Raw genomic sequence first — 13,068 nt, forward strand, 5'->3', positions numbered from 1 at the left:
TGTGTATCGCTTTCACACCACTGTAAATCAGGACTGTCTGTAATCTGACCAAGGGTTAGAGGGCACACCTTAGTAACCACAGACGGTTCCTGTGCTCCTCTTACGCTAGTCGTGCACTTTTCATCTTGAGGGAGTTGAGGCAACTTGGAGACGGAGCTAAATAATTTGAAATTTTAAGAGGCCGTGTTGGAGAAAAAGATGGAAGGTGAGGTGCCTGGCTGGGAGAGGACTCCAGGGGAAAGAAAGAATGCAGATGCCAACTGAGCTTTGCTCAGTAATGTGTAATGTAACTTTTTCCTCTGGCCCCTTGTGAAAGGCTGAGTAAAAGGCTACATCACAAATGCTTTGTAACATTGTGTCTGCTTTGGGGAATGAAAAAATGGTGGAACCCAGCTTCAGAGGTGGGCAAGTCCACAGAGAGGACAGAGGGCGCCCACAGAGTGACATGAGTCACAGTAAAAGTATAAGGAAAAGTGGTTGCTAAGAGACCAAGAGGGAGGAACTAATTTAAAGCAGTAGGTGAAATTCTCCCTTGAGGGTTACGAATTGTATAAATTTGTAACAGACTCACAAAGTACAAAGCAATACACGCTTTAAAGCTGTATTTTTCATTTACAGGGCACCTGGGTGGCTCAGTCGGTTAAGTGTCTGACTTCAGCTCAGGTCATCATCTCACAGTTTGTGGGTTCGAGCCCGAGCCTGGCGTCTGGGCTCTGTGCTGACAGCTCAGAGCCTGGAGCCTGCTTTGGATTCTATGTCTCTCTCTCTCTCTCTGCCCTTCCCCTGCTCACACCCTGTCTCTCAAAATTGAATAAATGTTAAAAAAAAAAAAAAAAAAAAAAAAAGCTATATCTGCATTTAGTACTCTTAAATATATTAATTAAGAACGATTAGAATTCAGTCGTTTGGCCTTTAGAACCTGAAAGGTCTATAGCTCCAAGTGCTGATGTGTTCGTGCAGCTCCATTTCTGCTTCCCTGCACTCACCGATAGGTGGTTTCTGGAAGGAGGTCTTTTATAACATGGGTGGTGGTATTGCCCACGGTGATGCTAGTGTCTCCAAGGTCAATATTGTAAGCGAGGATTTCAGATCCATTATTGCACGGCTCTTCCCAGTTCAGTACAAGGCACACAAAAGGTGAATCAGGGTAGGCATTGAGGGTCTCCTCCTCCAGAACACAGAGAGTGGAGACAGGGTCAGGGGCAGATGCTGGTGTCTGGCAAAGGACAAGCTCACTATACGGTCCTGCTCCAGCTTGATTGACAGCCTAAAAAGACAACAGCAAGACAAAGTCCACATTACCCCACCGTAAATTCTGAAGCCTCCGTGTTAGGCGCTGTTACAGAAATCTGACGTAATACACAATTTACTTCCAGAAACACAGGTAGAAAGAAATCTCAGAAAACGTTCGCTTCAATGACCACTTTCCAAAAAACCGCCAATGACACCTTCTCTGTTAATAAAGCAGAAGATAATATCACCATCGTCACCTTTTATAAAAAAACATAACTTTAAAACAACACTTTGTATTTGCCTGGCCCACTTCAGGCCATATATGGTCCTGTGGCATCCTCACAGTTATTGTGGGGTAGACACTAAATGGCAAGTCTTCTTCTAGTCTTTTCCATGTGCACGAGTAACTCCTATCCATGGCCACTCTGACTGTATCACCTCCTAGTCTCCCCCTCACTTACTCTGCTCCAGCCACACTGGCTTCCTTGCTGTTCCACGGGGACACCAAGTCTGCCCCCACCTCAGGGCCTTCGCAAATTGCTGCCCCTCCTGTCCTGGAACCTTCTTCCCTAGACATCTGCACAGCTTGCTCAACCATCTTCACGTCTTCTCTCAAGTGCTGCCTTACAGTGAGCCCTCTCTGGACACCATGTTTAAATCTGCGGTCACCCTACCCCACCCTCACCCCCTGTGATCCTCATTTCCTATTTCCCTTCTTTATTTTTCATCACCACGTTTATCACCACCACGAGAATGTAAGTTGCATAAAGGTAAAGATGTCTGTTTGGCTCACTGTTGCATCCCCCAACAGCTAGAACAGTGTCTGATACACAGTATGTGCTCAATAAATGTTGTTAAACTTGTATTTTTTTCCCTTTAAAAACATTTAGCAGCCTCCTTACAAAAGCAAATGCACTCTAAACTCTAGTTCTCATTTAATTCATAGGAGAGTTTAGAAAGACAAATTAGAGAACTAAACAAAAGTAGTCTGAGCTCTTAAAGGTTCAAAACAAAAGTTACAACACTTAGGTACTACTGTTAATCTCAAAGAAGTTCAGAGCATCCATTTGCTAACAAACCACTTGTGAAACTCTACTGTAATATTTTCTCATATCTACTTCTATTTCATGACAATACTCCAACTCTCTTTTTTGGTAAAATTTTAATGTCATGATTTACTTTAAGAATATATATAGAGATTTCATTCTTTAAGACAAATTTATCACAGGGACGGAAAAATAAGACATCATGAAGCTCCATGTTCATATCAACCATGTACCAGAAGGAAAACACACGGTTTTTAGAGTTGCAGCTTAGTTCAAGTCTTGATTCCATTATTTACTAACTGTGCAGTTAGTAGGCATACACATATGTATGTACGTTGTGTGATCTTAGGCAAATTAGGATCTTCTGAGCCTGTTTCCTGAGATGTAAAATGGAGACAGCAACACCTAATTCATAGGATCATTGTAAAGATTAAATTGGTCAACATGAAAAATCCTGGCTGTTAGCCAGTGCATCCCTTCTGGGGAAGGCCAGAACAAAAGAGCATTTTCTTTTCTGTTAAAAAAACAAAACAAACAACTTTCCTTAAATTTTGAACTAATTTTAGATTTACAGAAACGTTGTAAAAATAGTACAAAGAAACATGTGTACATCTCTCACCTTTCATTCCCTAATGTTAACACCTTATACAACTAGAGATCAAAACCACAGAATTAATATTGATATAATACTATTAACTACATACAGATCTGATTCAAACCTTACTAGTTTCTCCAGCAATGTTCTTTTTCTATTCCAGGATCCCACTCTGGATCCCATATTCTTTTACTACCTTCATTTCATAAGAAATGTTTTCTTGATTTATGCTACTTATTATGACCAGTTTTCAAAAAAAAAAAAAATACAAATAATTTGGAAGATCTCTCTCTCTCTGTCTCTATTTATTTATTTATTTGGGAGCAGGAGAGAGGGAGAGAGGGAGAGAGGGGGAGAGGGAGAGAGGGGGAGAGAGGGAGAGAGGGGGAGAGAGGGAGAGAGGGGGAGAGGGAGAGAGGGGGAGAGGGATAGAGGGATAGAGGGATAGAGGGGGAGAGGGGGAGAGGGGGAGAGGGAGAGAGAGGGAGAGAGAGGGAGAGAGGGAGGGAGGGAGAGAGAGAGAGAGAGAGAGAGAGAGAGAGAGAGAGAGAGAGAGTGCACGCTCCCCAGGCTTGATCTTGTAAACCCTGAGATCATGACCTGAGCTGAAATCAAGAGTTGGACACTGAACCGAAGGAGCCACCCAGGAGCCCCTCAGAAGAATCTTTTAATAAAATAAATAAAAGCATGCCTCTAATATATAGTATGTCTCATGTGAACAGTACTATTTTGGTACTTGTTAATTAAAATACCCTTAAGGAAGCATATCAAAGTGCAAAAATTCTTGAGCAAAACAAGAAATGTTTTACCCAATTTTTATAAAACACAATATAAGTATTACAATGATTTAATTTTAAGATGCCAAATATTCAAAAAACTATTTGTCTGACTTTGCAGTGTGTTAAGTACAATTAATTCATGAAAATAATTCATATTTGGTCTACATGTGTCAAGTAAGTCAATTTAGGTTGAGGAGATCCCTTTCCTGACAAGACGGTACTTCTTTTGCATAGTGATGATGGTCTGAAAAGAAATACCCCCTTCACAGGGTCTGATTCATTTTATGACAAACAAGTATGGACATCTGAAAATATTTTCTACTCCTCACTTTCAAACCAGGGAGGCAAGATTCTTATGCAGGCTCTATTCCTACTCTACTCAATGTATGTTTTAAAATGCCATTTGGGGGAGTCAGTGCTAAGTGACAGCATATACCCTGAAGGGGAAAAAACAAGAACATTTTAAAGAGAGACCCAAAACTCAAAGAGCATAGTGAATTTTTTTTTCCGGTGGTGGCAGACAGTTCTTTATTTATATCCTGCCTTGTTCCAAAAACAGGAGTGTAGCACATATTTTATAACCTTTTCCCAATGACTCAGCACTGCTATTATAAAGATCAGATAATGTGCCGTGACCCTGAGTCACTGACGAGTTAATTATGTCCCAGGTGCTCCATTCAAGAAGGAAGGAACGTGTATAACAAAAGAGTTTAATCAGAATGTTTATGAAAAAGCAGCCTTCAGAATTTAACAGAGAAGCTTCAGTTGATCTGGAAAATTAATTTATGAAGGGAATATTTTCTCCAAAGAGGTCAGAGACACCGATATGTTCATGGACTTGTAATCAGCAATTTGATTCATGACTTAAATCAGGTGGAAACCTAAATCTGGCATCTCTGCCTTTTTATCTATTTAAATCTAAACATGTGTGAAGACAGAGTTCTCCAAGGTCAAGAACCACATCTGACTAATCTTGGTATCTCTCCTCTTGATCAGCCTGTTCACCCTTTGATTCTGGCACAAAGTGGTGCTCAAACTATGTTACCAAACAAATGGAAAGAAATGGACAAAGAACCCTGTTTTCTAAGGACAATTAAGGCTTTACAACGGGGAAAAAATAATCACTTATCCCAAGTCAATAAAAGTAAACTCATGACTACTGTCACTTTTAGGGGTTAGGCTAAGAAGCCAACTGTTCTTCATGTTACTCTATTTGTAACCAGCCTTGTTAATAATGGTCACTGAGAAATGGGAGGTGGATCCTGTCATCTAATGCAGCCTAGTTCAAATCACTCTAATGTTTGTTTCTGGCTCCATTTAACAACTGGCATATACGTCTTGTGTCTTTTGCCAGTCTTAAGCGTCTTTCCCACTGAAACATGCATCTCAGGGGAATTCACAGAGAAGGAACCTTCCCTAAGGAGCTGTAACTGACCCCTCGGCCCTGGATTTGGTCACTTATTCAGTGAGTTCACAGACAGGACACAAGGGTGGAAAAAAGGAGAGTGGTGCAGAATTGGATTTTGTCCTTCTGCTACAGGACCTCCCAGAGCAGCAGGAATCAATTATAAGACCAAAACAATTCAATTTATTTTCATTTAAAAGGACTCTTCATTCCATATCATCCGTCTTGATAGTCTCCATCACAAGCCTTTGGGTCAGTGCCCCAGAGTCCTTCATGGAACACCTGGGTCTATGAGTAACATCGGAGTCATGTCAACCTACCTGTAGTCTACAGCAATATTGTGCAGCGGGCAACAGGTCCCTTATCTCAAAGCCGGTATCTGTCCCGTGATAAATGAGTTCTAAGGATTCTTCATCTTCTCCCCATTCCAACCTGTACTCTGAGATGTCGGCACCAGAGCTTTCTGGACTCTGGAAAGCAGAGATTTAAGTAGTTAATTTCACCGAGAAGGAAAATCCCATGATGGTTGTGCTCAACTAACTAAACTTAGGGAAACAGAGCAACACGCCCCTGGGTATTTCAAATACATGGAAGAGAAAGGCATGAAAGAGGTACTCGATTTCCTCTCAGTTCTAACCAGTGGTAAAATTTCCACAACTCCAGGCGATAGAAGCAAGCGCCAAGAGAGATTAATGTGTAAAATCACCTACATGTGAATTATAGCTTTGTAGGTTCCTCGTGACTTGCATTTGGGGGCAGATAAAGTACAAGAAACAGAAATCGATGCAGAACACGTGCCTGACTTACCTCCCAACTCACTAGGACACATCCATCAGGCGTAAAAGAAATACAAGGTGCTTTGCACTGTCCAGGAGGCCCTGCAGCAGTGGTAATTTCTGAGACATCAGAATAGGGGCCATACTGAAAGGGAAGAACACACACATGCCTGTATGTATAGTGTGAACACACACGTGTGTGTGCACACACAAGCTTATAACCAAACAAGGGCTAGACAGACTAACACCATCATCAGTACAACTGGTTAAAACATATTGCCTAAAGGTTTTCACTTTCAACTGAATGTGCATAAGGTTTCTTCCTACATACACTCTCTGAGGGGTAGGTGTCTATTATGTATGTATTATTTCTTTTTATTCAAAAGGATCAGAAAGTTGGTTTACCAAACATTTCCCCTTTACTGTGCCATCAGAAACAAAACCATGCTGATTTTTGACACAACATGGCATTCTGTTTCAACATGTCTCCCAGGACAGCAAAGAAAACGAAGTCAAAGATAACTAAGTCAGATGTACAGTGCAGCTTAATTTTTAGCACACAAAAATCGACTCGAGATTGGTTATCCAATTCTGTGAGCTGTCAGCACAGAGCCTGATGTGGGGCTTGAACTCATGAACCACGAGACTGTGACCTGAGCCAAAATCAGATGCTTAACCGACTGAGCCACCCAGGCGCCCCTGGGTAACTTTCAATGTAACAGGAATAAATTAAGGCTGATGATAATATTTTTAGATGATAAATTAGATGATAAATTAGATAAATTAGATGATAAAAAATTTCTTCTTTGACAGAAAGTAAAACTCGGAGCATCAGAGTGGCATATTTATCTTTGTTATGGCAGAGATGCCCTGCACAGCTGACAGGGAAGAGAGCAAAACACCAGTAAAACATTTTCTGCAGCATCTGTGGTCATCACCTGCCACTGCTTTTTAATTATGTAAGCTCAGGTGCATCAGCTTTCTTATCTTCTCATCAAAACATTGTTATTGGTTAGATCCACTCTGGTTGTCGTCTTTTTTTTTTTTAATTTAGATAGTTGTACTGTGTCTGAATTTCTTTCCTAGCTGGTAATTAGAAGGAATCCAGCTCCTGCTAAAGGTTTGAGATGCTACTTCAGACCAAGTGTTTTCACGGTGTGGCTAACAGGAAATAGACTGGAGACCCACACATGTTCCTCTGCCAGGCTTTGCACAGGGCTACCGAGAACGAGAGAAAATCACCAATTTCATGCTGCTCTCAATTGTGCTTTCTTATTTTTAAAAATCCTATCAATTAATTATATCTACTTATTTACATGGAACCCATCTGTACAAATCACGAGTATACCTGGCAGTGGGGAGGGGTATAGAAGCAGCCTGCACCAGAAAGACAGTTTCTGGTTACCTTGTTCTCATCATGAATCCCACCCCCCAAACCCACATTACTCTGTGATTTAAAATAGGGGTGTAATCTAGGGGCTCAGTCAGTTGAGTGTTTGACTTCAGCTCAGGTCATGATCTCGTGGTTTAGAGGCTCAAGCCCCACATCGGGCTCTGTGCTGGCAGCTTGGAGCCTGGAGCCTGGAGCCTGGAGCCTGCTTCGTGGGTTCTGTTTCCCTTTCTGACCCTCCCCTGATCGTGGGGTCTCTGTCTCTCTCTCTCGCTCTCAAAAATAAATAAAATATTAAAAATAAAATAAATACAATATGGGTGTAATCTAGACACAGACTTCTAATCTATGATGGCCTGAGAAGAGTTCTCCGGTCTTCACTTGAAACAAAACAAAAACAAGAAGCTGGCCTCCCTGGCCTCTACCCCACTCCAGTTCTAAAAACTGACCTGAGATATTGCTGCGTATAGAAGGGCAAGGCTTCTATAGCTGGGTAAGAAGGAAATTATTTTGAAAACAACCCAAAATAGCTAAAGGGTGATGTTCTTTCTCATTAACCTTGAACTCTTTCTTAACAGAATGACTTGACAGAAATTTCTAATGCTGGGTCAATATGAAGTCACAACAATGTATCAATTCAGAAATGAGATTCACATACCCTTCTTTAATGGCTACCAAGGCTGGATAGATACTGCTGAGGAATTTCGGGGGGAGGATACGGAAGTGTCAGCACCTTGGTATTCTGGTTATGGTGCACAAGCCTGTACTCACCCCTCCGTCATTCAGAGCCCTCACCCGGAAACGATACACAGTTCCGGGGAGCAGGTTGCCCACGGTGCACTCGAGCTCTGGCCCATGGTACACCTCTGAAGCCACATCCTCGGGTTCCGTCATCTCCACACTGTACTCCGAGACCTCACAGCCACTTTCTGAGGCAGGAACGTCTGGGAATGGAGAACGCTTTTCATCTTAGAACATTTTTATGCTTCCAGTTGAGCAGCTCACACCTGGTTTCCCACAAGGTTTGTAACACATCGTGTGGGGGCGGCTGGTCCTCAGTATCTCTCCTACAAAAAGGAACCCTCCCCTCCCCCCAAAAGAAAAGCGATACGGAAGAAAAAGCTTCTGAAGGATGTTATCCGTACTTTTCAAACTACATCTAAGTACATTCAATTACTTCAACAAAATAATTTGGAAACAACAGAACCGCTTGGCAAATGTCTACATTGTAAGACAAGGAAGAAACAGAGGGGAGAAAATCTTCTAACTTAAAACCAAAGGCCACATTAAATCAAGATAAATGACCCAAGGTTGGCACAATATTTTATGACGCTGCACACACGAGTGGTGGCAAAAAAACAGTCTGATGGAGTTCTGCAGGTTTGTATTGGCGAGTTTACATGCTGCAAACTGCTGTCACAACAGGAAATGCTTGTACAGCTCGAATCCATACTGCAAAGTGCCAGGGCCCACATGTGACAAAAGACGAGGAGAATCAGAGGTTACCTTACGAGCCACTTCTCGCTTTAATCTCTACATTGCACGCCACTTCGCTTTTGTGAATAGAGTTGAAAAACTCCTGGGAAAGACTGGCTGCTGTGCAAGATTTTCTAGGCAAGTGTCCTCCGAAGGACAGAGAATGCCCAGTGAGCGTAGCTCCCTCAGGATGAGCGACGGCGTGCCGCAGAACACAAACCCAAGCCAACACACATCAGACAGACAGCGGACATTTTCAACACGAAGGACTACGGTCGTTAGCAGACTGCCAACTTAATCACAAAGCATGAAATCTGCAATTCCACCTCCAGTTGTCCCAACCGCCAATGTCAACGTGAAGATTTGTTCACTCACCCCACTCTAAGTGGACTTCTTTGTGCTTTGGTCTACCCAAAACCCTCGGTGGTCGACACTGACCTGGTGCAATGCTTAGTGTGCGAGCAGGGAGACTTTCAGAGCACTGCAGGAGAAACACCGGAGAGAACCATCTCTTAGTTACTGTGAATTCACCAGACCTCTACATCCCAGGCAGATCCTACTCTGTAACTGAACATGCTGCCCAAAGGGGATCACACGGTGAATGTGCACACTTGATTTCTGTGCAGAAGGGTCTTCTCTCGTGTGCGTGTCAGGTGTGAACATACACTGCATGTGGCACTGGTAAAAATGCTTATTTATGAAGTCAGATTCGTAGCCACGGGTTGTGTATTCTAAGCACACAACTGCTTTCCTTTAAGCCAAAATTAGAGAGATCTGTCGTGAGGACAGAAGAGAACACAAAACAACAGCTGGATGACATTTTTAAATGGTGCTATAAACGGTGAAACCATCCACATACGGGGGCAGAAGAGCAAATAAATTCAGAATTAATCAACTGAGTCTGACATTAACCGGCAGGTTCTTTTAATGCTAAAATAAGCGGGCCTCCTTTTAGGAGCTGATTGTGCAAGGCTGGGGATGTGGAAGTCGACTGTCTGCAAGAGGAGAAAACAAGGTGCAACTCTGCAGCTTGGCCAGACTGCTCCCTTTTCCCCGAGAAGAAGTGCTGCAGGGGAGAGGTATCCTAGACATCCAAGCAGCGCCACGTCTGTGCCACGCCTCACACAGGAGGTGCCTGCTGACCCTCTGGGGCTTGGATGTGGGGACAGCCCACCCAGGGAAGCACTACAGAGAGCTCTGGTGCTGGACGGTGGTCTAACTGGACCTTCTTTTCACAGTCTGTCTATGTGGGTAGCCTATACATCACAGCACTGCTATCCTTGCGGGAGGAAGAAAAACACAGGACACCAGTGGAGGTGTGCTGACTGCTGACTGCAAAGCCAGGCACCCTAACGGCAAGTCTTCTTGTGAAACATAAACCCAGCACAGAGCTATAAGCTACCGTCTCTCACTATTAATGGTTTCAAACCATGATGTGAAACATCCCTACGATGAAAATGGCTTTTTACCATCTTGCCTTTCATTCATTTCTGAATGCGCATTACAGCCAGTTAGTATCTGATTTCTAGAGCACTCCCTGTGTATTTCTGAGGTTATTTTAAGCCTATGAGAACCCTGTGTGGTCGAAACCAAGGCTCCTGACATGTTAGCCGATCTCAGGTCAAGTAAAGAGTGGAGAGCAAGGGATATGCTGCTGCCTACAGGTGTGTAAGTTGGGCACTGCACAACTGCAATGGTGTCACTCAGCTCAGTTGTCATAGATTTGTGTGGTTTTTCCAGCAGATGGCAGTAAAGCACCTTGGGGAAGGCGCATCTCCTGTTCTCACAAAACTGCTAGGTTTGGTAACAGCAGAGCTGTGCAGGAGGTCACGTCTTTTTGACCCTGAATTCTATGCTTTTCTAGCACTGCAATAACTCAGGTTCTTCTTATTTAGTGAGACGAATTCCGGACAACACTCAATTTTCAACCGTCACCTGGGATCATGCCAAAGTCTTCTGAGAAATAACTAAGTGACAAATGCGCCTTGACAATTCCACAGTTTAGCTGAGAATCACCCGGGCCTATCTTTCATGTCCTCCAAAAACGCAACTGGAAAAAACTCTTGTTTTCATTTCCTGATGTGACCCCGTGGCAGGCTGTGCTGTGATGATGCATTCTAAGAGTAATTGCCTTGTGATGTTACAGAGTGGTTGTCTGAACCCGACCCAAGAGGTTTTACTTTCACGCCACGGCAAAACCGACCTGACTGTGTCCACCGGTGCTGATGCAGCATGCTCGGAGTTTGTACAAAGTGCCTGGTTTCAAGTGGGTGAAAGTGTATTCTGTAGCCGATCCGCTGTATGCCACCTCCCACTGGCTCGCTGTAAAACAAGACTCGTGTGTGAGTTTGTGCTTCTTGCAAACGCGGAACAGTAGCAGCCATTCCTGAGGGGAACAAGCTCTAAGCGGTTTCCATGAAAACCAGCATCTCCTATTTTTTTTTTTTTCTTTTCTTAAATAGCCAAGGGCCCTCTCTCCCTTCCCTTCCCAAAGTTAAATATTTAAAATGACACGGAGTCATTTTTCATACTTAGTACTGCAGGCTAGAGTACTTAATACCACCATTATTATATTTGCTGACTATGAGGTTCGGATGCTGGAAACCACAGAAACCCGTCGTTGGCATGGGGGGTGGGGGGGCGGAAACGGAGACAGAGCACGGGGTCAAGCGAGCTGTGGGATGGTTGTGGCGAGAGAAGGCCTTGGGGGCCAGCTGGGTAGGGGAAGGCTGCCCAGCCAGGAGGCTCCTGGTCAGTCTGGGACATGCTCAAGAGTCCCTCCTGCTCTCACGTGCTGGAGGCACAGGGGGTGAAATCTCCCCGTCATGCACAGAGTCCTTCGGGGAAAAAGCCTGCTGTCTTCACAGAGCTCACGTAAGAGACAAAAATGGCGGGGAGGGTGACGAATTAAAGATGAAGCACTCAGGTGACCTAGTTATCTGGCCACTTCTCGGGACTAAAGAAAGTAAGCAGGGCCACTGCAGCAGTCTGACTGCCCGGTAAGGCTGACGCCACCAGGGACAAATCATCGGGGGCCACTTCCCCCGGCTGCCCGCCTCACAAATCTGGGCTGCTGCAGGCTTCCCTCCTCTGTGTTGCTCTCCTTACAGAGCCACACGTCTGGGGGACTATTTCACCAAGGCCTTCTCTCCATGAAGTTGTTTCCAGGAAAATATTTTTCCCCATTACCCAAGACACTTTACTAAAGTAAGTTTCCCTCGGCCACTTATTAGGACAGATTTACAATGAAGTCACAGGCACCAGGGCTGTGGGGGCTGTGGGTGGATACTAAAAAGCGTTATTAGGACATCGCTGGCTAGAAACCTGGGAAGAGGCACATGGGAACAGGGATGACTGACAAGATTCAATTAATCACCCACTTTATGTGCTGGCAAAGCTGTTAACTTTCAGTAGAGAACAGCGTCTAGTTTGATTTGATATCATCAGTGGTCAAGAGAGTCACAAAAATGGAAAACATGCTTTCACAAGGAGCCACGGCAGACACCTGCCTTCTCTCTTCGGTAGCTTTTTTTAACGTAAAAAACTAAATCAAATTTTTAGCCCAGAAGAGGACTTTATGATGAGAACAGCTGTGCCCACCTCAAAGCATTCTTACGTTCTTAGTTCAAAATAGAAGTGGACAGGCTCTAAAACCCGAGCTCCAGGTGGTCACCACAAGCAGAGGGTAAAAGAGCAGCACACGCCTGCCCGGCTTGTTCGCAAAAGTCACTGTTATGGATGGTTACGGGGATTATCAGAATGGTGAGATACGTCATTTTAAAAGTTCTGATGGCTTGGGGCGCCTGGGTGGCTCAGTCGGTTAAGCATCCAACTTCGGCTCAGGTCACGATCTCATGGTTCATGGGTTTGAGCCCCACGTCGGGCTCTGTGCTGACAGCTCAGAGCCTGGAGCCTGTTTCAGATTCTGTGTTTCCCTCTCTCTCTGACCCTCCCCCGTTCATGCTCTCTCTCTGTCTCAAAAATAAATAAATGTTAAAAAAAAAAAATTAAAAAAAATAAAAGTTCTGACGGCTATATTTTTTTTCTATTAAAGCCTAATGAGTTTTATTAGAAAAAAAAGATCGAGTATTTTTAAAGGCACTTCTTAAGGAATCTGATCTTTAACACTGTACTACTTTAACCCACATAGTGCACAAGTGATGACAGTCTGACTCAGATGTCACAAAGATGGAAAGACATTTGCTAAACTTGTCAGGAAAGTGGGACTGTGACGCTGTCACTCTCTCCCGATAATACGATGTTTTGTTTGCCATCGCTGTACGTGGGAACTTGTCGATTACCAAAATCGTCTGCTCTCTCCACCTTATCCTTCCTGCTGATTGCTTCTGCCACTCCCTCTGCTCGTAA

General features: G+C 43.8%; 1 protein-coding gene across 8 annotated transcripts in view; it reads right to left on the reverse strand.

Annotated features, from left to right (window-relative positions):
* The window catches only part of FNDC3B (fibronectin type III domain containing 3B), a 409,006-nt gene that overhangs the window by 43,935 nt on the left and 352,003 nt on the right, over window positions 1–13,068 (reverse strand). For all 8 annotated transcript variants that reach the window (XM_060640759.3, XM_060640755.3, XM_060640756.3 and 5 more), the window contains 6 exons: window positions 10,904–11,022; window positions 9,076–9,181; window positions 7,996–8,168; window positions 5,866–5,979; window positions 5,379–5,528; window positions 987–1,267 (listed from right to left, as the gene is read on the reverse strand). In XM_060640759.3, the coding sequence (XP_060496742.1) occupies window positions 987–1,267; window positions 5,379–5,528; window positions 5,866–5,979; window positions 7,996–8,168; window positions 9,076–9,181; window positions 10,904–11,022 (943 nt within the window). The remainder of the gene's footprint in view (window positions 1–986; window positions 1,268–5,378; window positions 5,529–5,865; window positions 5,980–7,995; window positions 8,169–9,075; window positions 9,182–10,903; window positions 11,023–13,068) is intronic.

The sequence above is a fragment of the Panthera onca genome, chromosome C2 (genome assembly GCF_046562875.1).
Source record: "Panthera onca isolate mPanOnc1 chromosome C2, mPanOnc1 haplotype 2, whole genome shotgun sequence".
Classification (NCBI taxonomy): domain Eukaryota; kingdom Metazoa; phylum Chordata; class Mammalia; order Carnivora; family Felidae; genus Panthera; species Panthera onca.